General features: G+C 38.6%; 2 protein-coding genes across 6 annotated transcripts in view; both read right to left on the reverse strand.

The window, feature by feature from the left end:
* Window positions 1-1,342: 1,342 nt before the first annotated feature.
* Window positions 1,343-5,013, reverse strand: cox16 (cytochrome c oxidase assembly factor COX16). The gene is made up of 4 exons (XM_077539902.1): window positions 4,479-5,013; window positions 3,532-3,609; window positions 3,136-3,204; window positions 1,343-2,659 (listed from the first exon to the last, which is right to left on the reverse strand). The coding sequence occupies exons 1-4, from the start codon at window positions 4,536-4,538 to the stop codon at window positions 2,546-2,548; spliced, it is 321 nt and encodes a 106-aa protein (XP_077396028.1). The 5' UTR covers window positions 4,539-5,013; the 3' UTR covers window positions 1,343-2,545.
* Window positions 5,014-5,927: 914 nt separating this feature from the next.
* actn1 (actinin, alpha 1) overlaps window positions 5,928-25,876 on the reverse strand; it is a 40,684-nt gene continuing 20,735 nt past the window's right edge. Inside the window, exons 2-22 of one of the 5 annotated variants that reach the window (XM_077538298.1) lie at window positions 25,610-25,724; window positions 25,231-25,350; window positions 23,281-23,367; window positions 23,039-23,126; window positions 20,518-20,596; window positions 20,288-20,369; window positions 17,542-17,627; window positions 15,281-15,373; window positions 14,610-14,840; window positions 14,317-14,464; window positions 13,077-13,227; window positions 12,634-12,742; window positions 11,053-11,193; window positions 10,786-10,968; window positions 9,303-9,437; window positions 9,039-9,218; window positions 8,144-8,290; window positions 7,631-7,711; window positions 7,409-7,474; window positions 6,462-6,620; window positions 5,928-6,372 (exon numbers count right to left, since the gene is read on the reverse strand). In XM_077538298.1, coding sequence (XP_077394424.1) covers window positions 6,214-6,372; window positions 6,462-6,620; window positions 7,409-7,474; window positions 7,631-7,711; window positions 8,144-8,290; window positions 9,039-9,218; window positions 9,303-9,437; window positions 10,786-10,968; window positions 11,053-11,193; window positions 12,634-12,742; window positions 13,077-13,227; window positions 14,317-14,464; window positions 14,610-14,840; window positions 15,281-15,373; window positions 17,542-17,627; window positions 20,288-20,369; window positions 20,518-20,596; window positions 23,039-23,126; window positions 23,281-23,367; window positions 25,231-25,350; window positions 25,610-25,724 — 2,640 coding nt within the window. In that variant the 3' untranslated portion in view covers window positions 5,928-6,213. Of the gene's footprint in view, window positions 6,373-6,461; window positions 6,621-7,408; window positions 7,475-7,630; window positions 7,712-8,143; window positions 8,291-9,038; window positions 9,219-9,302; window positions 9,438-10,785; window positions 10,969-11,052; window positions 11,194-12,633; window positions 12,743-13,076; window positions 13,228-14,316; window positions 14,465-14,609; window positions 14,841-15,280; window positions 15,374-17,541; window positions 17,628-19,551; window positions 19,638-20,287; window positions 20,370-20,517; window positions 20,597-23,038; window positions 23,127-23,280; window positions 23,368-25,230; window positions 25,351-25,609; window positions 25,725-25,876 lie in introns of all 5 variants that reach the window. The other 4 variants (XM_077538297.1, XM_077538302.1, XM_077538301.1 and 1 more) reach the window with 4 other exon arrangements.

Consider the following 25,876-nt stretch of genomic DNA (forward strand, 5'->3'; position numbering starts at 1 on the left):
TATTTTTCTATGAAAGTAATTATTTTTTTTAGCTGTTTTCCATTTAATTGGAAATAAAATGTAATATTTTTCTTTTGTTTGAGTTATGTCCAAATCTTGGCACAACATATTTCACCCCCGAAAAGACGGCAACAAAAATGTGGTACTTGTACCGGGGGGGGAAAAAAAAAAAAAAAACTTTTCCAGTGCATTTGGTCCACTTGTCCAAAGTTTTTTTGTTTTTTTTTAAATACCTGAAAAACTACGAAATTTACATCTTCGAAAATGTCAAAAATGTTCAGGATTTGACAAAATAGTTCTTTTCAAATTTTGTTCAATTTTTCATTCAAAAAAATAATTTCAGCAAAAAAATGACAAAAATACTTTTTTTTTTTTTTAAATATCTGGAAAGATTTCTACATTTACATCTTTGTAAGTCAAAATTGGCGATTTTCATCTTACCGTTCCCTCTTTCTTTTAATTAGAAAGGCTTTGTCCAAATTACTTGTGCAAAAACAAAAGATTTGAATGTATGTCAGACTTCTGCGATTTTTCTTGGCTGCGGCCTAAAAACCAATGACCTCGTCATCATCATCAACTCATCTCGTTTGCGACACGTGGTCCGGCCCATTCTTCTTTCGTCCCCCCCGCGGAGTTGTGGGCGTGGCGGCCACGTTTCCGTCCGGCTCATCATGTGCGAGAGTGAAGCGAAAGAGCCGCGGGGGGCATTTGTTCCGCGTGGACTCCCCCTCAGCTGCCAAACGTCAGACTATTTTTAGATGCCGGCGGAGGAAGCGCGTGCGATGCGAAGCGGACCGATGAAACCGGAGCGGTGTCCTCGTTCCTCCTCACCCTCATCATTATCATCATCATCATCATCATTACGGGCTTCCTCCGAGAACAATTAACTCTATCAACTATTATAACGTTATTTTTTGTTTGATAACTGTCCACATCATTTACAGAGCTGTCATTGTTTGGTACTACAGCAGGGCCTATTTTATTTTTAACTGGAAAAAAATGAGAATTGTCTTTTTTCTTTTTGTGCACAAAAACAGAAATAGTTGAACATATATTTCAAATGAAAATTGTTTTCTTACTCGTCGTCATGACAACTGAGATGACGACGACCTTGGTAGCAGTGGAATGATTTCTTTCAGGTACAAAGGCAACACAATAGTTTTTTGTTGTCAGCCGTCTCCGCGGTAAAACACTTAATTTGTCGGCGTGTGTTGTTGTCACGCCTGATGAATATTTGAATGCATTTGATTTTTCCAATTAAAAATGAAGTGACAGGGCTGCTTTTCTACAGATTATTTTTGTATATAAATGTCATTTTTATGCGCTTCAAGATGGACACAAATTGCCAGCAGGTTGAAAGAACATTTATTTATTTTTTTATATGAGTACAGTGACGGAGAAGCATGAGGAGCACAATCCTGCCACCTATTGGCAGATATGCTCATAAATTAACACGGGAGTTTTTTTGTTTTTTTTTAAAGGGATACTTGAGTCTTTATGAGCCATTTTCAGCAGTAAAAAGTTATTTTGTCTATAATTAATGTGGTAACTTATTTATTTTTCATGTTCAATTAATATCTTTAGAAGGTAATTTTTCTACTTGCTGTCGACTGATGATGACATTACCTGTGCTGAGGAAGTAGGTAACGAGTTGACCAATCATGGCTCAGTTTACTGACCAAACCCAGAAAACAGGTGACCCGTGATTGGTCGATACCTACTTCCTTGGCATAGGTGATGTCATCATCAGTTGACAGCAAGTAGAAAAATTACTTTTTGTGCATGAAAGAGTGGAACCGTCCCTTGCCTTTGGTGCCGGTTGTCATGGGTTCACTTCCACGCCTGGGAGACCATGTAAGTTTGTGCGAGTGAGTGAAACAAAAACAAACAAAAAAACAACTTTTTGTACATGAAAAATAATGAAGTTATCAAATTCATTCTGGACAAAATATTAACTTTTCACTGCTGAAAATTGTTCAATGAGTCAAGTATCCCTTTAGCTAAGAAAATAATTCTTTAAAAAAAAAAACAAAAAAAAAAAAACAGTGGTACCTTGACTTACGAGAGCACCCACCTTATGAATTCAGTTCAGAGCCATATTCACGCACAAAAAAAAATTTGCTCTTGAGTTCTGTGCAAAAAAAATTACTTCTGATTGAGCTTCAAGCATTCCGCCACCAGACGGGAATAGCAGACTTTGCATCTTCTGGCTAACTTGCTAGCTTAAACTTGAGATACGTGTGCTGTATGGTGGAAAGGGACAACTCATTTGATAACCAGCAGCAGTTAGCTAGGTATATTTTGTATATATTCTTCATGAAAGACATTTTTTTTTCCTGGAATAACTTAACAGCATTTCCACTCATTCAATGGGAAAAGATTTTTGGAAAAAATAGTGTTTTGACTGGAATATGATCCTGGTTCAAATTAACTCATTCACTGCCATTGACGGAAAAAGACATCAAATGATGCATTTTTGCTGGGCTTGCAGTGAATATCTTAAACTCATATGTCAAGGCAAGACTGTGAATTGAAGGTGTGTGTCCTAGCTCTCCGGGGTCCTCCTCATGCGCTGCTGCTCCTGGTACTCCCGCGAGTTCTCCCCGGGCCGGGGGCCTCGAATGTTCTTCCAGTCGTCCAAATTGACATCTTTCATCTTCTGCTCCGAAGATGTCGGCGGCAGAGGAGGAGCAGAAGCAAACGTTTTTTTTTTTTAGCCATCTTAGTGCAACACAGCAATGCTTCCGTAGTTTAAAGGGTGTTCCTCTGCAGTTACGGATACTCCCCGCCCCAAACCATTACCAAAAAATTTGTTTCTACCCTTTCTATTCTTTAGCAATCAACAGTTACAACACAGATTGGCAGAGGAAAACGGCATGGGTATCGATTAGCAGACTCACATCAGTACCAGTACATTTTGCAACACAAAATTAATAAAATAAGCAAAATATCGGCTAATCTGGCAAAGCTAACCAGATTGCTGTAAAGTGTAATAATTATTACCACATTTTCTTTCTGTTCCTTGACTTTCTAAAGAATATTTTCATTCTCTAATGTTGTATAAAAAATGTGACAATACTTGGTCAAATTAATTATTTGAACACATTCGTGTTTCCCTCCATTTTATCTCCTCACCTCAAACTCTTCCTCCAACATGACTGACTGCTTCTCCATGTTCACTTTGGCCGCCAGTGAGGGATCCAACTGAAACCACACAAAACAACCCCATTAGGTATCAGTACACTTCATTTATTCAAAGTACACTTAATTGACTTGTTGTTTAGCACAGTGATTCTTAAAGTGTGGTACGGATTGTCCCTCTATTAGTACACAAAATAATTACTGAATCAATTTGTGAAATACATTTTAATTGATTGATTATTTAGGTAAACCTTTCCATTGGCTTTGGGAAAAATGACACGAGCGCCTCATCTTTGCTGCTTTTAAAATAAATAATGTGACTTTTGTTGGGCTTTCTGTGAGCATGTGACACACCGGACCGCTGCAGTTAACACTGAAACAGAGGCGCACCTTCTTGTTGAGTTTTTGGGCATCGTAGCGGATCTGCGCAAACTCCCGCAGGCCGAAGGAACTGCCAACCACCAGCAGCTGAAACCATATAAAACCTCAGCAACTAGACTTGACTTTATTATTAACAACAACAACTAAATAACAAAATATCCTCAGTAATACCACATCAATTATATTTTTTGTTGTAAAACATCATTTATGTGAACGTCCATCCATCCGTCCATTTTCTTGACCGCTTATTCCTCACAAGGGTCGCGGGGGGTGCTGGCGCCTATCTCAGCTGGCTCTGGGCAGTAGGCGGGGGACACCCTGGACTGGTTGCCAGCCAATCGCAGGGCACACAGAGACGAACAACCATCCACACTCACAAGCACACCTAGGGACAATTCGGAGCGCCCAATCAACCTACCATGCATGTCTTTGGAATGTGGGAGGAGACCGGAGTTTTATGAGAAAGTTTGACTCAAAATAGTTATGGTAGAAAGAAAAAAAACGAGAACAACCCTTGTTTCTTCAGTTCCTAGGTCAGGTGACATATCTGTTTTTCCCCCCAGTATCAACTGCCACATATTCATTGTTCTATAAGAGGGTATTTTGTTGTTCTGTCTGTTTTATTGTTTCACATGTACTTTTCCATATTCCTTTGCTATATTTTACTAAACTACATTTAACACAAATGGGCTCTTTGCGCAGCTCGACTACTTCGTTTCCTGTTTTTTTAACAAGTGGACAAACTGATTAATCCAGGTGTGTCTGGCCATTGTCGTCGTGGTTACAGAGAACAGGCACACCTGGATTAATCAGCTTGTCCACCCATGAAAGACAGGAAATGAAGAAGTGGTATTGAGTTCAGGAAAAGCACATTACTTCTAATAAGCTAGCTAACATCTTCCAACCACATGGACCAAAAAAAAAAAATACAAATAATCATACATGCGCATACTTACGAGCATAGGCACTCCATATCTAAAAGTCTTGTTCTTTTGCAGTGCCTTTAGGCTAAGCATGATTCCTTTTCTGATATTTTTGATGTAGTTAAACTTCCATGTTCGTGAAAAACAAACAAGCAGTTTACTGCTGGGGTGCACTTCCAAGTTCCACGTCCGGAGAGCTACGAATATTCCTTTATTTCCTACGTGACCTATTCAAATGTTTTTCTTTTTTCTATCAAAATATATGTAAAATTTGTTAGTAATTATTATAAATTAATATAATTCCCATTGAACCCATTGAAGAAGTCCAAATAACAGGTCAAACAGCTGCGGTTTTGGTCCGACACATTTAAAAAGCCCGGAAGGCTAAAAATGCCGCATAAAAAGGTTCCGCCATACTACCAGGCAGGTTTTCGTCTTTTTCCAGCAAATGAGCAAAAGTTCATTGATAATAAGCAAGAATTAATTGATAATTATTTCACTTTATCTCATTAATTCAGTAAAGAATCCCTAAAATAACCATTTCTCACGTCAATTTCCGAGTAGGCGCTTCCAGCTTTCGTTCCGCATTAAATTGTCCGATGTGAGGCTGCGAAGAAAAACTAAAGGCATGATGAAAAAATGTGTCTTTTCTTATACAGTATTTTGTTTTAACCCCGACTATAATTTCATGCTACTCCACTAAACGTCCAAATTTGTCAGCCACTAACGTGTTGTTGAAGTTCCCAGTTTTAAATTTCCCCATCGTTTTAGTATTTTGCCATTAAGCAATATATTTGATCACCAAAGCCAAATTTACAAACTAAAATTGATTTCCCCCCAAATAATTTACAACATTAGGTCACCATTTATAATGCTTAATATTTGCTTAAACATGACACTTTAGCTATGGTGATTCTTGTTAATTTTTTTCATAGAAAGGCAATAGTATACCATGAAAATGTGAGGTTTTGTATTGGGAAACATTCTTTGCAGAAAGTCTTGTAACGACTCTATTTCTACATCAAAATGCTATTTTCAGTGATACTTTTGGTCACAAAAAGTTGTTTCTTCGGCACAAAAACGACCCACAAAACCTTATACAGTATGTGTTCACAAAAGTGACACGTTTAGGCAGGAATGTGTTAGCTTTTGTTCTATTTCTGCATAAAATATAAAACACATTTTGATTTGGGTGGGAAGGACTTTTAAACATCCCAAGACCCGATTTAAAGCCATCATTACAGTATTATTATTTAAGGTAGCTCATACTCTCAGTTAGAAGCCCGATCTAACCTGGAGTTCCCAGGTAATACATACAATTAAAAGTACTGTTTATCGTTTAAAGCCTTGGAAAGCATTAAAGTCAAAATATCTTAGCACCTTATGCTATGTTATAGAGTGACATTATACAACTGTTTGATAACTGGAACAATGTATTTTATATATCATGATGTTAGGGGAAAAAAACAACAACAAAGAACATGAAAGCAATTTTTTCTTTAATACAACTTCCATCTTGCACTCTCAACCAGGTGAAGAAAAATACCTTGATTTTTTTGTTCAGTATCATAAAATATGTTCACTTTATTCCTTTATGAAGGAGGACAATGACAAGAAAATAAAAATATGACATGATTTTCTCGGTGTAAACTGCTTGGCATGGCAGGGGGCGCAAAGGAACAACAACTTGTGAGGAGGACAAAAAAAGATAAGGCCAGAGACGTACAAAAGAAGCGGGCAGGTGAGGGGCCAGGGCGGCGGAGAGAGTTCAAAGGTCGCTCTCGCCGTAGAGGGCGGTGGAGAAGGACATGTAGTCGAGGGCCCCTGGCACGCCGTCGGGGCCCGTGTACGGGGCCATGCGAGCTATGCAGTACTCCGCCTGGTCGGGGGGCAGCTCTCGCCGCAGCTCGTCCGCCAAGATGTAGTTCTGTTGATGGCCAGACAGATTTGACTGACATAGACTGAACAATTATGATATTTACATATACGCATTTCATTATACACAAACTGATGTACCTTGTCTCCGGCCAGGACCTTGAAGGAGGCCATGACCTGGTCGGCCGTGTCGGTGTCGGCCGTCTCGCGCGACATGAAGTCGATGAAGGCTTGGAAGGTGACCACGCCCATGCGGTTGGGGTCCACAATGCTCATGATGCGGGCAAACTCGCTCTCGCCCTGCGATACGCACGCAAACAGCCACAACAAACAATTACAATAATGTAATTATTCTGCATGCGCAATCACTGGTTTAGGAAGCTCGGTTGCTAGTTGTTTAGTTAGCTAGTGAAATAGTTATCTAGTTAATTCATTATTTACTTAGCTACTTAGTTTGCTAGTATAGTGTAGATTGCTAAATAGTCAACTTACTAGGTAGCTCACAAGTTAGCTAGTTAGTTTGCCTGGTATTAGCTTCTTATTCCTTCATTTCCAGGTAGCGTTATTTAGCTTATAAAATAATTAGAGGTAGTTTATTAATTACTGCTTTGATATCTACTGAAAAAATTATCAATCTGGTTAAGTTAAATTAATTAGATAGCTAGTTCGTCTGATAAATAGCTGGATCATTATTTCACTAGCATGCTTTCTGGGTAGGCTATATACATATTTGTTTTTAAAACTTTATTTCAATAGCAATATAGTCAGTCAGTTCATTAAATGCAGAGCTAGTTAATTTCATTGTTAGATAGCGAGTTCATCCTTTAGTTAATGAAACAGTTGCTAATTTTCTAGGTAGAGAGGTGGTGAGTTGTTTAGTTAGCTAGTTATTTAGGTAGCTCACTAGTTATTTGTAGATTAGTTGCTAACTTGTTTAGCGTAGTTACCTCGCTTTGAGTTACAAGCATGGTCAAAGGACAAATTTAACTCTTATCTCAAGGGACCACCGTAAAAAGGTATGTGCAACACGCACGTTACCTGCTCTCGCGGCCTCTCATACAAAGCAACCCAAAACAGACAAACATTACCAGGTTGTAACCGACGGAGATAAGGCAGGACTTGAAGTCGTCGATGTCCATCACTCCCGTTCTCTTCTACAAAAGGGACGAGCAACGGACGGGAAGGAAAAAAATAAAGAGAGAAAAAGGAGAAGGAAGCAAAAAGGGAAACCGTCGGAAGAGAGGACGAAGGGTGGAAAAGCAGGGAGGAAAGGAAAAAACAAAAAAAGGTGAGATGAGTTAAATGAGTACCTGTGCGTCATTGGCGATATCGAAGCCCAGGCTGATCAGGCAGGCTTTGAACTCCTCGGCCCCCATCGTGCCGGTGTGGTCCTGACGCGTGTGGTGGTGGTGAGGGGTAGTGGCGGGCATCGGGGCCATGCAGCGACACATAACAGGCGTGACAGCCACAGGACGGGACAGTGGGGCGGTGGCATTCGGACAACAGCGCACAAGGTGATTGAAGGTGAGGTGATGTCATGCATTGTGGGGAAGGCATGTGTGCATGTGTTTTGGTGGTGGCGGGAAGGCATGCAGGAGACACACAGAAAACAGAGAAGACATTGCATGTTGGTTAGCATCTGCAGGGTCACACACACACATGCAGACGCGCAAACACACACATATGTGGATTGGCCAGGGCATTCTCAGGCGTTAATGTGCAGTGTGTACGGCAGGCTCTCCCCACCACGTGGTGATCATCATCCATATAATCGGCTCGTCTGCTGGCACTCGCTAAGAACGTACAAAAAAACTGCGACTGACCCTGTCAAAGTGGTTGAATGAGGCCCTGAACTCGTTGAGCTGCTCCTGGCTGATGCCTTTGGCGTCCCGCGTCAGGATCTGGTTCTCGATCTCGTTGATGGTGCGGGCGATGGTGGTCAGGAGCTGCTCCCAGCCCACGCGGATGTGCTGGACACAAACACACGTTCAAATAATCACTTGGGTTTACTAAAATTCACTCCCAGCTGTTTTACTGGATTTTGACTGATTTTGTAAGGTCCACAGAATATTGTGCTCTATTGCTATAAAAACATGAAACCGACCAAAAGAATGCTTACAGTCTCTTATCTAATAGGAAAAAAAAGTGTATTTCTATCTGTTTCTGTTTTGCAGCAATTAGCAATAGAATATAGCTAAGTTTCATCATTATTCACAAATGTGTTTTAAACTGTGGGTAAAACAGCTTGTTTTCAACATAGCCCTGGTTGATCTCTTATACTCTGCTGCCACCTGCTGGCTGTTTTTGTAATAACTACTATTGTTTCAACCGTTCTCTGCAGTTCATAGGCTGCATCAAAGCCTTCTGTATGCTGTAGCATAAAAAAAACAAAAACGTAAAAAACATGTATGAATTCGTCTTTGGGACACTTAAAACATTTAAAATAGAACGTATTTATCCGTTTTTGGGAGAAAATTAGTTAAATTATTTGTAATTTATTTTTTATTTTAGTTATTGTATTTTAGTATTTTACTGACTTATTTTTATAGTTGGTTTTGTTGGTAGAGTTGGTTTGGTTTTAGATTTTAAGTGTACGATAGTGTACGGCTCTCATTGTGCAGCACTTTGGAACCATTTGTTTATAAAAATGTGCTGTAGAAATAAAGTGGATTCGGATTGGACGGAATCCAGCGCTAATATTAGCCGCTTGCCGGCTACCTCCATGGTGTAGTTGGTGTGCTTGTTGTCAAAGATGAGCGCGGCCTGGATGAGCTGGTGGTCTCCCTCCAGCTGCTCAATCTTGGGCATGTAGTTGACGATGGTCTTCTCATATTGCCGCAGGTGTGCCAACTGGTCCTCCAGCGTGCCGTGCAGTTCCATTGAGATGTAGCCGATTTCCTGCACTCCACACACACAAGGGAGCAGAAATATCAGAAGGAGAAGGTGAGGTCGCCCGATAAGCGGGCCGGCTTTCAGACTGACCTCCATCTTGGTCTGGATCCAAGGCCCGATGACGTTGGCCTGGCTGGCGAACTGGCGACGCAGACGCTCGTTGTTCTGCTGCCGGGCGTGCTCCTCGATGAGGGCCTGGTCACGCTGTGGAACCAGCTGTCGTACCTGCAAGGACCACGTCGTTATTAACTAGGGGTGTCAACATTAGTGTGTTAATTCTCAGTTAACTGAAAGTTCCTTTAACGCCATAATGTTTTTAATACGCAATTAATTTATTAAACTTGGAACGCCTGTACTGGGGGAAGGCCAGTTACAACGCACGTCCGGAGTCAAAATTTAGCAGTAATAAATTTCATAATAATAATAATAATAATAATAGCAAGATAGCATGGGTTGTGTTTCAGCAAAAAACAGCTACATGCATTAAGGTAAAGCATACAATAAAATGTTTGTTCATGTAAAAATATTGGGATTCTTTTTTTTTCCCATTTTAAAGCATGAAAGCAATTAACCGATTAGAAAAAGAGAAGGATGAGCATGTGTAGTGGATTAAAAAATGTTGAAGACATCCTCATTGCATTAAATGTTGAAAGAATTAACAATAACTTGTTTGTCAAATTTGGCACGCAAAAAATTTTGATAAAAATAAAATGTACTTAATACAAGATTTTACTGTTCAAAAAAAAGTTTTGACATTTTTTAAAAATAATGTTTTACCGAAAAATTTACATTTAAAAAATGCTATTTCTATGGTAAAATATGGTAATAAAGCACTTTCTTACCTTAAAAAAAAAATAAAATAAAGAAAGAAAAAAGCATTTTTTAATTAAGCGATTAATTGTGATTACCCCTTATTATTCGCTCAATTTTGGCAAAAACGCCGAAAACAAAAAAGGTGCACAAGGTGAAGCATTTAGAGTATCGGCATAGTATTAATATGGCCGCTTGATGCAAAATTCTAAGATGTGATTAATCTTACTAAAAAAAATGTAATCGTTTGACAACTAATAATAATATATTATTAATATATATAAGCATATATTTGTGGAGACTGGGGTCAAGTTGTATTTTACAATTTAAAAAATGTACAGAATTCCACAAGTTACTTCATGTTAAAGATTAGATAGCTCTTAATATGAAAAGAAAAATGCACTTAGCTGTCACCAATGTCTTGCAACTGCAATTATGCCATCTCGGGGGAAGAAAAATGACCTCAACACAAATCAATATCCCACTTGTTTTTTTACAGTACAGTACAGTACATCTTTTGAATCCTTATTCAATTTTATGAATTATTATGAAACTGCTGTATCAATGACTAAAAGATGCCGCCATATTTCTATTAGTGTAACATTTTATTGTACATTTAGAACAGATATAAAATTGTGATTAATCGTGAATTAATTATTGAAAACATGCAATTAATTGCCCGACACCCCTATTACTAACACATTCAATAAGTACCAAGTATTTCAATATCATTGTGAATTAATTCAAATGATCGCGTAGTCACCTTGTCCCACTTGGTGTTGATCTCCTGAGGGTTGATGGTGGTGTAAGGGTTGATGCCGGACATGTTAACGTTATACGTCTGCATGATCTTGGCAATCTCATTGTGGATGCCCAAGATGGCCTGGCGCTCTTTGTCCGCCTCGGGCAGCGTGGCCTTGAACTGCTCGTGGGCCGTGCTGAGTCCCTGTGGCGCAAAATGTGACGGTAACGTGAGAAATGCACAAACCGCAAAACTCCTCAATGACGACTTGCTGTATCGAATTCTCACTTGGATTTCCTCAATGGTGTGGACGATGAAGGAGTCCTGCAGGTCCTCCATGGCGCCCTCCATCCAGTTGTTGAACGGGGCCGCTCTCTTTGCAAACTCCAGGTACAACTGATCGATGGTTTCCAGAAGCTTTTCTGTTTTCTGTTGGTCAGTATTGTTTTTCAACATTTGATCCAAGGAAACAGCCTTACTCTACAGTGGTGTTAATTTCTTCAACAAAAACTAAACAAAAATAATTTAATCAACACACATTTTTCACTGGACTAAAACTAGACAAGACTAGACTAAAACCCTCATTAATAAACAATAAGTGGGACTAAATCAATATGTATTTTCGTCGACTAATGAAGACGAGACGAAAATGTACTTCACTTAATAAAAACTGGATGAAAATATATGGACATTTTAGTTCATGAACAAAATTAAACGAGACAAATATACGATTTTGTAAAATCTTGTTTCTGCTAATCTGTCATGTCTGTGACACTGTCATGTGACACGCAGTGGACCCCCCTCCCCCTTTCAAATCTGCAGCTAGAAAGTGCAACATGCAAAAACATGCATGGGACTGACAGGAGGTGGATTCACAGTGAAGGTTTAAAAAAAAAAAAAGAAGTAAATTAGAGTTCTAACTAAAGCATTAATCCAACGCCTGTAACGGTCCAACAATAATGTTAATGCGAGTGCTAACTAATGCTGGATAACTTATTAGCTCGTAGCATGGAAGCGCAGTAGCCACTGTAATTGTGCGTCAAGTTGTTTTTCATCAAAAAGATCAGAGAAAATTTGCTGTGAAATAGTTTTAGATCCGAAATGTTCAACATAATCTGCTGACAAAAAAGGAAAAAAAATACAGGGGTAAAATTATTGTCCTGACTAAAACCTTGACTTTTTGTTGACTAAAACTAGACGAATAAAATATTTTCTTGGGCTAAAATAAAGACTAAAATGTCACATTTATAGTTGACTAAAAATGGAATAAATAAAAACGGGATGGGGTTGACTAACTGTAATTAAGAACTAACAAACGTGACTGAAATTGGACTAAAACTGAGACTACATTTAAAAATCGGGGATAAAATTAACACTACTCTACAGCTGAAGTGAAACTACTGTGACTTTTTTTGTTTGTTTATTTTTATTAAGTATTTGGGCCATTTCTATTTGGTGTTTATTGGCTAGGATGTTAAGCTGTGGCCACACACACAGACTGGAACAATAAGATCAAAATATTTGAACGGTGTCCACTTTTGAGGGACTCATGGAAATGGACCAAATGACCCTATAATGGCCGCTTCACACCAAAATGGCAGACTTCCTGTGTAGCTCTAGGCTTCGTGAACCTTTTGTGGGTCTACTCTAAATTTCATATTGATAAGTCAAACTGACTTTGGGACGCTGAATGTTTGTAACCAAACCACTTCAAATCAGACTTCCCGTGTTTTTCCAGACGGAAGTAGTCATGACAGATAAAACTGCCAAATTTCATGGTACTCAGTGAATTGGATTCAGGAATGAAATATGGAGAAATTTTGGAGGGACTATACTGCATGTTTGGGACTTCAAATATAATGGCCTCACCTGCAGTGCTTCACTACGTTGCTTGGTCATAACCCCGAGGGCATCCCACTGGTCACAAATTCTCTGGCAGCGATTGTTTACACTTGGCGAGTCGTAGTAATCCAGCTCGCTGGAAAACAACAACAAAAACTTGGGTATACCTTTTGGGATAGATCTTTTCACACTGACATCACACGCACACTTCCTTCCAGGTGGCACTGCTAGTAGACTTCTTTCTATGCCATTTGACCTAAGCAATTGAGGAATTAATGGCACAAGGCAAGCTCTTGAAATGGATAGAGCGCTTTGGCGCTAATGTTAGCCAGCAGGCTAGCCATTATGTTTTGCTTAATTGCCCAAAGACAACAAAATCTTTTATACTGTGCCAAAAAACATTTGAAAGAAACTGAAAAAAAAAAATACAGAAGTCACAATTGTTACCAAGTCGATAATAAGTGTCTTACTTCAATTCCTGCGCGATGGCGGCGATCTGCTCCACGCGGTCCTGATGGGCAGCCAGGTCACTCTCGAAGGCCTCGTGTTTCTTCAGCAGCGCCTTGATCTCGGACAGCGACGCCGTCTCAAAGTCTTTGCGCTGCAGCATCTCCTCCTTGCCTGCACAGGGAGGCAGACAGACAAGAACTGTCACGATCTGACTCACGGCAGTCCTATGAGCGATCCAGCAGAGGGCAGTGTGGTGAAAAAAATAAAGCGTACGTTGGTGATGTGTTCAAGCTCCCTGTACTTTTTATTAACATTTTAAAACTAAAAATGTCAAATCGACGATCAAAAGAAAACAACCTTTAACCCTATAAAGCCAAACGTATCATAGTAAATGCAAGACATTTTGAGCCCTCTATTTAATGAGTATAATTTTTTTCCCTTTAAAACCCCGATGTATATGATCTGACACTTGCATTGCATGGACAATCCATTAGAGGGCAGTATCACCCAGCTGATGGCGACCTTGCAAGATCGCCCCAATTGAGAAAGGAGAGAGACCTATACTTATTAATAGTGGGAAATGTTCCTTCTGATTTTTGGAAATACTAATATGTTTGATATGTCTGATTATTATAATACTTTTGACAGTTGTTAATGTGCGAATTTAAAGCATTGTGACCGGATGTATCAAATATGACACAAATCAAAAGTAATACATAGAAGTTGATTTTCATTTTTTTTTACAGTAAATATATTGAAATATTGTACACAAATTAAATATTGATAAATAAAATTAAATGCATTAAATATTATTTTTTGTTGTAAATATTTGGAAGTCCTACTTCAATTTTTCTTTTGGCTGGGTAGTTTTTATTAGTTTTATTTTTGTAAAGTGTCTTTTTGTCTTCTGAAAAGCGCTATTCAAATAAAATGTATTATTATTAATATTATAAAACATTTAATATAAATATAAATAAGCATAAATAAAAATAAAAAAATCCATCCCAACCACGATACAAAAAAACAAAAACAAAAAAATTCATCACAACCACGATCCCCCCCCCAAAAAAACTACGATTAAAAAAAAAAATCCATCACAACCACGATAAAAAAAAGAATAAATAAATAAAAATAAATAAATAATAAAAATCACAACCACAATCAAAAAATAAATAAATAAATAAATAAATCCATCACCAACATGATCCAAAAAATAAATAAATAAATAAATCTCTTTGTTTCTTCTCCTACTTTCCTTACCTTCTGTCCATCCTTCGTGGATGGCCGCTTTCTGGCGGAACTTTTCGGCCAGGTGGTCCAGTCTCTCCAGGCGGCGGATCTCATTGAGGAGCCACTCCTCGTAGCCCTTTTCGGCACCCTCCAAGTTGCCCCACGCGTTGTTGATGTCCTGCAGGGAAAACGGTTTCAAACTAGCTTTACATTATTTCAATGTTGGTTATTCTATTCTTTTTTTAGATGGTACTTGATGTAAAAAAAGTTTAAGAACGCACTGAGGTATGAACAAAGTATTTATAGAGAGAAACGAAACCCACCGAAACCATCTGGCCCTCGGAGGGCATGAAGGCGGGCCGGTTGCTGAGCCTCAGCTTGGTCTGCAGAGTGTTGAAGTTGATCTCCAGCTGACACTTCTCCTGCACCTTGGGCGGTTTGTGCAGCCGCCGGTAGTCGCGGAAGTCCTCCAGCTTCTGCTGCATGGCCTGCATGGTGTTCTCGGGCACGCGGTTCTCCAGCCACGGGATGGTGCGGCGGATCCACTCCAGCAGCTGAAGCAAAACGGCGTGCGTGCGTGCATGTGGACAGAGAAGGGTTGAGAGGCATGCAAGGAAAATGAAGGATGATGGTGGAATGAGAGGAAGAGGGACAAGTTGGTTTGATGTGTGTGCGTGAAATAAAAAATAAGAAAAATAAGAACAGAGTTACTGCCTGATAATCTTTCTTTTTTTTTTTTTTTTTTTAAATCACCCTCTTTTATCTCCATTCAATCAACAGTGGAACCATTAAAATGGAACTTCAATTCCTGATAATCCAAGAAAATTAATTTTCCATGTTATACTATAAAATTCTAACTTCTAATACACTCGTTTCTACTATGTGGAGCACAAAAACCCCAGGGTGAGTTAGGAGGTGAGGGGTAGCCGGGTTTGATAATGGGGGTGCAAAGAAATGGAAGGGGACAGAGGAAGTGTGTTCGGGGTGCGCTCACATCACTGGCCAGCTTCTCATAGTCCGTCATCAGCTGCTCATTCTCTTGATTGACGGCCAGCACCTTGCAGATCCTGTTGGCCGCCGTCTCCGCCTACGACACCAGACGCCATCATCATTATAGTCGTCATGGTTATCTTTTTTTTTTTTTTAATGCCAGAAAAGGGGGAGAAAAAAAAAAGAAAGGTTCCGTCCTTGAAATTCCAAATAGAGGAGCCAAACAGTGCAGCAAAAGTGGAAGGATAGCTTGCGGATAATGTCATTCCATCAGCCGCGTCATTAGGCACACCTACGCAAGCCAAGGAGAGCAAATACAAGAGCTGCATGGAAAAATAACACTCTGTCTGATTGGTTTTATTGCTTGAGACAAAATTGATGACATATGCGTTATTATAAGGCAGCGGAAGCATTCCAGCAAGGATAATGGCAATAACAAATACAAGTTAGAATTATATCTAATGAAAGGAAAAAGAAAAAAGAAAAAAAAAAGGGGGCTAATTATCAATCATCTTAATCTCTTAAAAAAATCCTCTTTTACTCTATTAATTAAAAAAATAAAAGGATAATGATTTAAAAATTAGAAAACTGAAAAAAGTACTATAAAAAATTATTCTCAGATCAAAATGTTGATTAAAATGTGAATCGGTTATTTTATTTTTCCTAATACTGCACTTTTTCATTTTTAGCAGAACGAGTAGGTGCAAACACTAGAAACACCTCAATAAGATTCACGAACACGGTTGGTTTGAGTGTGCCTATTGTTATAATTCCACACACAAAACTCTGACCAATGGCTAAAACGTCAAGCTCATCTGCCACCTTGAACATGTCCTTTGCATCATGGCGGGAGGAGCGGTCGCCATGACGACAAGGCATCCAGGAGACCAAAAAAAAAAAAACAAATCCTCGAGTGGCGCTCGAGTCAAAGCGACACGCAATGGAACGTACTGCTCTGTATTTATCAATATTTATACACAAGTCACATTTAGACGGGCGCCACGACTCCTTAGAAGGAAAAGCGCCCTTGTTTAGAAAATACCCCGACAGCCGTTAACATCTGCTATGTGTCACTAGTGAACTACATAGTCATCTAACCTGTCTATTCCTACTTCTTAGTAGGGATGTAACGATCCCCAAACATCACAATACAATATTATCACAATATGAAGGCCACGATACGATAATTATCCCGATATTGTGCGGAGGTCGGCTATATAAAAAAAGTCACAATATTGTATTTAAAAATAAAAAATAAAAAAAATAAAGAAATACTAAAAAAATAAAATAAAAAAAACAATATTGTGCTTATACAGCAATGACACATTCTAAAAATATTATAGATAAAAATCTATAAATATATGTATTGAGGCACTTGCTCCACATATTGACTCAGCTCACAAGCATATTACTTTCCACTTCATCTGACCATTATTGTGGCTTTTAAACATACAAAGGCCAAAACATGCCTTGTGAAAATTAAATGGCACTAAAAAAAAATAGCCACGAGAGGATGCTAGAACTGCACAAATGGAAATCAACCTGACTTTTTTTTTTTAACAGATATGCTGCTTTTAATATCGTGACATGACGACGACGATCTATTGTGGAAGATTTAATATCGTGATATCACGATATTGCCGGTATCGTTACATCCCTACTTTTTAGCGAACCATACAGGACTTTTTGAAATAATTATAACACAAAGTGAAACTCATATATTTACAATTTTTTTTTGTAATACATTATTTAAAGTGGAAAATAGCCCTACATTATAGTACTTTATAAAAACATGGCACAATAAATATAATTTAAAGAATTAAACTGTATGTGCATCCTGATTTAATGCTTCAAAACTATAGTTTGGTTATTAGTCTTTTCTCACAGAGGATACGTTGAAGCAAATTATTTATTTTATTATTAATTATTAATTTAATTTTGTATTATTAAATTGCATATTTTTTATTATTAAATTTAAATAATTATAATTTTTAATAATTAATCATATCTAACGCTGATTACAAGATTCAGGGTTCATTTTAATTAATATAAATTTTTAAGTCTTTTCAATATCACTATGTGGACGACTGCATAGCTTGGTCCAGAGCCTGCATTTATGTTTTGTTTGTTTGTTTTTTAGAGTCAAAATACTGCTTCATCCAATGAGAGCATCCCAAAATCTGGGGTTAGTTTCGATTTTTCATTATTTGAAATGAAGCACGGTGACGGCCACATTGGAGTGTTTGGTGTGTTTGAACTGCTCACCTTCTGCTTGCCCGAGAAGGCATGGTAGTAACACGACACGTAAGTCATGACGGCCTTCTCGTCTGGCCTCAAGGTGCTAATGATATCTGCCACAGGAACAGGAACAGGAGCAGGAGGAGGAGGAGGCCGCAGGAACAAGAGGAGCAGCAGGAGAAAGCACAGACAGGAGAGGAGAGAGAGTAAAAGTGTGCAGAGACAAAAAAGGGCCAGCAGGGGGCTTAATCTCAACAATCTCCGGTTTGCCTGCTGTTTTGGTCTTCAGAGGTAGCTCAATACAAATTACTCAATCCTCTAACACCGTTTGGCTTCAGTTTACATGTTAGTGGATAAGATAAATTAAGATTAATCAATTAATTTGGAGAAGATATGTAATGAAAAATTATGCAATACAATGAAACTTATACATTTGAAAACACAGGGACCACCATTTTGGTCTGAGGTGTGCTAAAAGTGAATTTGTTAGAAACGGATTGGACTCTTCATATGGTTATGTATGCTTGCTATGCATTTATTTTGTTGAGCGATTGTTGATCATCGATGGAAGGGCACCAGTGTCCTTGGATTACAATTCGTTCTAAGTGGCAGTAGTAAGCTATATTAAATGAGCTAATGATGTTGATGTTACTGCAAAGTTGTTGACGCTAATTCTGGCTTTGCAGTTAGCAGACACGTTGCACTTTGCCTTCTTTTTGAGTGTGAAATAATCCCAAATTTTCGCCGTTCGTTACTCTGGTTTGCGTTTACTGCTAAACACAGTAAGATTAATCCTTGTGGGGAAAAAATAATCAATGTAAAATTCTGCGATAAAATGAAATCAGATAAGTATAATTTAAAAACTTGTGAGACTGCAATAAGTTATTAGAAGTTACATTGTAAAGTACACGATAAAGTTACGTAATCATAGGGAACTAATAAATTAAAACTCAGTATCTTGTTTTAAATTTGACTCTTCTAGGCACAAAACTGGCATGGAAATAGAAGCCCAGACCATTCGGAAAGAACTTCTCGCACCCTCAAACCAACAACCTATTGAAACATCAACAGTTAATGAATCTAATGACAACGTACATCATGTCATCCGTGCATTGTACATCAGTAAAATGGCGGCCTTCGTGTTTATTTATTTATTTATTTTTTAGGAACAAAATGTAAGATTTGACTAGTTTAGCCTTATATTTATGCATAGAGTGCCTTTTAGGTCTTGCATTTAGCTTAACTTAAGTGAAGTGGTCAAGTCACAATCTTTGTGTAATTTTGTAAGAAGAAGAAGAAAAAAAAACAATTTGCACTTCAAATGCCTCTCAAATCCCTGATGATAGATCAAGTTCTGAGAAAACAATTGTTGACGAAAGTACGTGACCTATTCTACTGCCGACACTGCTCTTCTCATGAATAATGTTAAAAAATTTTTTAGAGCAAGTGACGCAGTTTGAAACATTACAGAAATGTTAAGAAGCACACTTGGGAATTTCAGACCTTTTGATCTTATTTGTGGATATTTTTTGCCTGAAACTTGTCAGCTAATTGAGGAAGGGTCTCTCCGAGTAGCAGACAAAACGAAAGGATTGTTTGTAGCTGTGGACATCGGTACAATGACATCAAAGTTGATGGAAAATGTTGCTTTTGTGAGTAAGTACTGACCAAGTTTGCTTTTCTTATAGTTGGGAATAAAATGTTTATCTTGTTTTTTGTTTTTTTGTTTTTACCAATACAGAAGCTAGATATGTTGATAAATACTGAAATTATACTGTTTTTCTGACCAATGACAGCAAGGCAGACCAGAGCTTTCGAGACAAATCCCATGATCCCGTCATGCATTTTGAAAACATGCAGAGTGAGTGTGACCCCTGCAGGGAAGCTTGTGCACTGCAGAGAGAAAAGTGTTAGGATATAACACCTGAGGGGTAAAAAGACAAGGTGAGAATGTGTGGGTGTGGAGGAGGAGGAGGAACAAGAGGAGGAGGAGGAGGAGGAGGAGGAGGAGGAAGGAGACGCTGCATCCACGGGTACCTTCTGGGCGCCCGAGAAGGCGTGGTAGAAGCTAGACACGTAGGTCATGATGGCCTTCTCGTCCGGACGGGCAGTGCCCACAATGTCTGCGGGGGGGAGGAGGGGGCGGGGGAGAAGAAGGGGGGAAAGAGAGAAGGTGTGGTGGAGGGAGGGGGTGGGGGGGACTCGTCATTGAGGAGGTTGAGCTCAGCATCATCGCCACACATCAACAAGTCCAGATGTGCTTGGAAGGGAGGATTTGATTCGTTAAATTGTCCAAGAAACACAAAGCACACTTGTTTAATTATTTATATATTAAAAAAAACACCTCAAATATATTTTTATGCATTTTTTCCCCCCACAATTTAAATACAACAGTGCATGTAATTAAATCAATTAAGTAATTGTAATGCTGTGTGTCACAAAATGCATGAGCTCAATTTCTAATTCTATTTTATAAATTAATCAAAATAAAAGCTAATCTGTGTACACTGCAGGTCCACTTAGCTTTTGGCTTTGACGTTATAGTCCTTCCATGTAGTCCGCTTGAAAACTGCGGACCTTAGCTCGGCCTAGCTGCCAAATTTTCACACACCGAATTTTCCTCCGGTAAATGTGATATTGCAAATTTTCAATGTAGCACTTATTCCACAATTAGCCGGCTAACGACGACCTTTTGAAGCTACTTGAAATGCTAAGCTCGAATAGGTCCACATTCAGGGATAACGGTTCATTGAAGGAATTTTTTTTTTTTCACCTTCTGCATCCAACATTTTGGGAATATCCAGGTACTTCTCGGCCACGTCGAAGGCTGTGTTCAGGTTGGTCATGGGGTCGTCCTGACGACAGAAAAATACATTGTTGGAATCATCCAAGTTGTGCCCCCCAACCCCACCCCTTGTGGTATACATTGCGTAACAATTTGGCCTTGGCGGAGGTCTGCGCTCTGCTAAAGTGACATTCTAGTTGTGCCGTGCGTCTTCTCACCTTGCGTAGTTTGCCGTAGTCGATAAGCTCTGGACGGTGCCGATGAATGAGCGCACAGAAGCCCAAACCATCTTTCCAGCTGAAGACCAGCGAGAGAAAAGGAAACATCACATTAGAATAAATGTCTGAAATCAAAAGGCTCCTCCAATATGAAGAAGACAACATTTTATTCAACTTTAATACAATGAAAGCGCAATATTTTTGTTCGCAGTTAAAAAAATGGTACGTTTTTGGACCCCCATCCAAATCCAACTGTTCTGTACCAAAATCACCCCGAGATAGCACCAGGGCGATTCTTCGCTTTAAACTCAATTAGTAAAAGATTTCAGAGAAAATCTTCTATTTGGTTTGAGGCTTCATAAACCAAACGACTGAAAACAAGTTGTGTCTTTGATAGAAATGCCTTCAATGCCACAGTCTGGAATATGATCATAGAAAGAGAAATTGCCTTAAGGATTTTTTTTTCATTTTTTATTTTTGGTGCTCTGAATGGAAACGTCAGTGCAACTCAGCTTTCATCTTCTAATCCTTTAACTCATCTTATAAGTGTGCTTCCATTGTCTTATAGTATCTGACGTTTGATCATAATTAATAAAATTAAGTAAAACGCTTTTTAACATTATTTTGGGATGATTTGTGAGTGATTCAAATCACCATGCAAAGTGGCCGCAAAGCTTTTTACAGGTTTTGTTCAGATTTTGGTTGATTTTTGAGGGTTTAAAATAACTATGCAGACATCCGCACATATTCAAAAGATAGTTTTGATTTTTGTCTGTTTTTGATTGACGCAAACGACTATACATGACTGTATAGCTTCATCCAAATCGAACATAAAAAAAAAGAAAAAAGAAAGAAGCTATTGTTTGCTCGTCTGCCTCACATCTCGGATGTCGCAGAGACCACATCAAAAAGGTCTGGTCTGGACCCCCCTCCCATGTCTGACCCCCTCACGCTGATATGACTTCACCCCAAACCTTTCTTCTTCTCGCCTTTCATCCACAGGTATCAATGATTCAACAATCTGGCAAAACAGATATACAGCGCAGTACTCCATATCCTTTTTTTCTCCCCACTTTCCAGCATCATGGTGACACTGCTTATCTATTTGCGTCATCTCATCCCGGGTTTAGTTACAGTTCAACTTCTCATCAATTCAAGCCAAAAAGCATGTTTTGTAAAAACTTGAACCGCACAGACAGCCAAGAGAGAGATAATTAGACGATGAAGTCACTCGCGCTGTCAAATCGTTATGAAATGTTGCCTTTTAGATGGCGTGTGCTTTCAGTTAGTTGAGTTTGTTTGTTTAGCTTAGCCTTAAAGCAGCTAGCAGGTAGCGTTGCCCAAATTAGACATAAAAAGTGACTTTGAAAGCGCGCCGAGAAAATCTACTATTGTATATACTATTATTTTCTTGCTAGAGCAGGCGTTAGCTTAAGCATAACATAGTGCTACTTGTTAGTTTTAAAGTTACAAACCTCAGTTGACTTTTTTTTTTTTTTGCTTTGTGTCCCTGAGCTGCCGCATGCAGTTTGGTAGATATTTGACAGTTCTTCAAAGAAGATGCCAACTGTCCATGCTTCAAGCTGTTTAATGGCACTCACAAGTTTATCTTGCGTAACAAACAAGCCACATACCTTTGCCTTACGAAAGTCTGCTAGACGGGCTAACAAAACTAGCATCTATATCGCGGTCAACATATTCAAAATTTCCTTGCGACAAAAAAACAAACAAACAAACAAAACAAAAAAAACCTAGGGGTGTCAAAATTAGTGCGTTAATTTTGAGTCCATTTGAAGTTCCTTACCACCACTATTTTTTTTAAACACGCAATTAACGGCCACACCTTACTTGGTATGCCTGTACTGGGGGAATTCCAGTTGCAACGCAGCAGACAAATCCATGTCATAATTTAGCAGTAGTAAAGTTAATAATAATGCATATATTTGTGGGGATTGGGGTCAAGTTGTATTTTACAATTTTAAAATGTGCAGAATTTCACAAGTTACTTTATGTTAAAGATTAGATTACGTCATTCATTTTCTGAATTATGAAATTACTGTATCCATGACTAAAATATGCAGCCATATTTCTATTAGTTTATTATTTTTCCACTTTTATGTTAACAAGAGTATGAAAACTTGGGAAAAAAAATACATTTCATTGTACATTTAGAACAGATATACAATGTGTGATTAATCGTGAGGTAACTATTGAAGTCATGCGAATAATTACAATAAAAAATTCGCCTGAAACCCCTAAATCAAACATTTTTCAAACATTGCAACCTTGAACGAACCCTGACGAGAATTCAACTTTCACAAACACTTGGAAATGTTTGCTCCCTCAGTGGGATACGGACTTGATTGTGTTGCTCAAATCAGGTTAACAAACGTTTCGAAAATGTTCAAGTTTTTGTTCAAACCGTTGCCTTTGCCCTGTTATAATAGAAATGTCCACCCAATTATTTAGTGTGGTCAAACATGGAATTAAAGCAAGGAGGATAGAACGTTTGCGCTCTCACCTGATGTGAAAGTTCTGAATGTTGACGTTCTTGTAGGGCGCCGTCTTCCGCTGGCACCATAGTAGGAGACCCTCCTTGGCGGACGTCTCTGAAGTCGGGAAGAAGACAGAGGGATCACTTGGGATGACTCCGCGCTAATACCTACAGGACTGTTTACCTGCAGACTGACTGAAGAGATCAGGTGATTGTTTCCCAATCACTTGACCACTCGCACACATGTGCACCTGCACTCACAACATTACCTTCAACGGAAATGTCTTGAATGGCAAAGCGGAGGATGATGGTCCAGATCATTCCCAGTGTCATCTTGGCATTGCCATCTACGATTTCTGCATGTAAAAAAAAAAAAAAAGTGATTAAAATAAATAAATAAATAAATAAATCGGACAACTTTTAAACATAACATATAATAGTAATAATGGGTTGTGCAATTAATTGAAATTCAATTACTAATTAATTATTACACTCTACAACTCCAAAATCGGTATAATTGTAAACAAAAATAAAAGATTATTAATACCAATTTTGTGTTCTTTGAATTTATGTATTTGTACCTTTTTTATTTTTAAATGACTAATTTAATAAATCTTCAGTTAAGTTTCAAGAAATTTATTTGTCTTAATATTTTTTTAATATTTGTTTAAACATTTTCTTGTTTTGGACGAAAAAAACAAATTATCATCCTAATCTTGATCTCAATTATTACCAAATCAATCGAGATTATCTCATTTGCTCCAAAAAACATATAAATATGTTCTATTGTTAATTTTTTAAAAGCGTCGAATAATGTGAATAATGTATAATGTTTTTTTGTTTTTTTCTATGCTTGAGCATACAACAGGCTCTGTTTGATGCAGCCTCTGAACTGCAGATAACGGTTGCAGCAATGGTAGTTATTACAAAAATGGTCAGCAGGTGTCAGCAGAGTATAAGAGATCAACCAGGGCTATGTTGCAAAAAAAGATGATTTCCCCACAGTTCTAAACAGATTTGTGAAAAATGAAACTTAGCTATATTCTAATGCTAATTGCTGCAAAATGGATAGAAATATACTTGTTTTTCCTGATGAAAGAAGAGACTCTAATCTTTCTATTGGTAGGTTCCATGAGTTAATATTTTCTTCATAATTATGCAGCCCTATTAGTCATACAAAAATGTTTTGTTTTTCAAAGGCAATGGCGGGAAAAATGCTAACAAAACAGTTGAATTATGTACAGCTGTTTGAATATTAGTTTATTCATTTTCAACACATACTGGTTTCCTTTTTTTTTTTTTGCCAGCACAAGTCATTGATAATGACGCCGAGTATTGTGTGAATGGGGCAGTCCTCTCTGCTCCTCTCTCTGTGCTGTGTTATCCGTAATGAAAATCCTTTCCAACAGGTTGGCCGCCTTCAATAAATCGCTGTAATCCAATCAGGATCAGGTGGCTCAGGTGGCTGCTTCCACCGTGATGGACAAACTGCAAGGTGGACGCGTGGATGCAGAATGAGTTGACGGAGAGTTAAAAACGGCCGCCGATTCAAGTTGACACACAATACGACCGATCAATCCTGTTAATGCCATTTGAAAGAGCAACACAAAAAAAAAAAATCCCAACCAGCTCCCTGATGAGATGTATGGATGAGAGATTCCAGGCGCATAATCCGTCTGGAATGTCGGTATGGCGTGGAACCTCCGTAACAAATCTGATCAAATTGTTGCACCAAATGTCTTTCAAGCATAATCAATCAGTCCTGTAATTCACTTCTAATGGAGACTGACTTTGGTTTGGGGTATTAACTGCTTTTGCCCTGTGCAAACACACAGTGATTGATGTTTAATGGAGGAAATGAAGTTTAGCCAATAAAATAGGAGGGTCAATTAGAATGAATGATGTTGTTCATCATATTAGTCAACAATTATGTTAAAACCAACAGACTGACTGGAATGAAGAAAGAGTTTTGGGGGGTTTTCCCCCCCAAATTGAAGCCTTTGTGATTTGCTACTTCTTGTCATTCAGTTTACAACTGATAAATATTTTTTTAGGTGGAACTTAGTGTAAAAAGTTGCAGTGAGGAAGCCTACGGCTTTGAACAGCACAGCAGCCTGTAACCATGGGAACGAGGCTTGGTCGTAAGTGCTGTTATTGGTGGTCTGAAGGCCGGATTCAAATAGATTTTTATAAAGTCTCTGAGGCGCGACGCCACTTACCCTCGGCGCCAATGGACACCAGCTTGACTCCTTTGCTGGCGATGAAGTCCAGGGCTTTGTTCACGTTAGAGATCTTGTGCACTCTCATCTTGCCTCGTTCGGGTTTGGCCAGACGTTCCCCTTGATGGGAGAAAGTAACGACATCTTTGATGGGAAGTAATCAAGTTGTTTTTTTTTTTGTTTTTTTTTTAAATCTGTGCAGTCTGGTACCAAATGACTGAATGACTTACAGTAAGTAAAGGAGATGAATCAAAACTTCTACTTTTAGCAGAGCCTATCTTTTATTTGTAGTATTTGTATACCTCTTCTACAGAAGTATTGTAAACACGTTTGCCACATCAGGCCATCATAAACACAGAGCATTCGGGAGGTTACTTACCCGAGATGACCTCCAGTAGGAGCATGAGTTTCAGACCGTCTCGGAAGTCTTCTTCGATATTCTCTATTTGCGTGCCAGCTTTTCTCAAGTGAGAGTTGCACCAAGCTGTGAATGTCTACGGAAGAAAAGAAAAAAGGAATCCGATATAAATCTGAGTACATATTTTTCAGAAAGTTTCCTTAGTAATGTGCAGTAAAATACACATTTGGTAAAAGAGGAGGGAAAAAAAAAAATCAAACAATGCCACCACAGCCTCTCCTAGGCTCT

The sequence above is a fragment of the Festucalex cinctus genome, chromosome 12, assembly GCF_051991245.1.
Source record: "Festucalex cinctus isolate MCC-2025b chromosome 12, RoL_Fcin_1.0, whole genome shotgun sequence".
In the NCBI taxonomy this organism is placed as follows: domain Eukaryota; kingdom Metazoa; phylum Chordata; class Actinopteri; order Syngnathiformes; family Syngnathidae; genus Festucalex; species Festucalex cinctus.

Coding starts and splice junctions, on each gene's coding strand:
- cox16 (XM_077539902.1), bottom strand. CDS start 4,538: ATGCTTAGCCTAAAGGCACTGCAAAAGAACAAGACTTTTAGATATGGA. Junction 3,610..4,478: donor GATATGGAGTGCCTATGCTC/GTAAGTATGCGC, acceptor ATATGGTTTCAG/CTGCTGGTGGTTGGCAGTTC. Junction 2,660..3,135: donor TGTTGGAGGAAGAGTTTGAG/GTGAGGAGATAA, acceptor TCTTCGGAGCAG/AAGATGAAAGATGTCAATTT.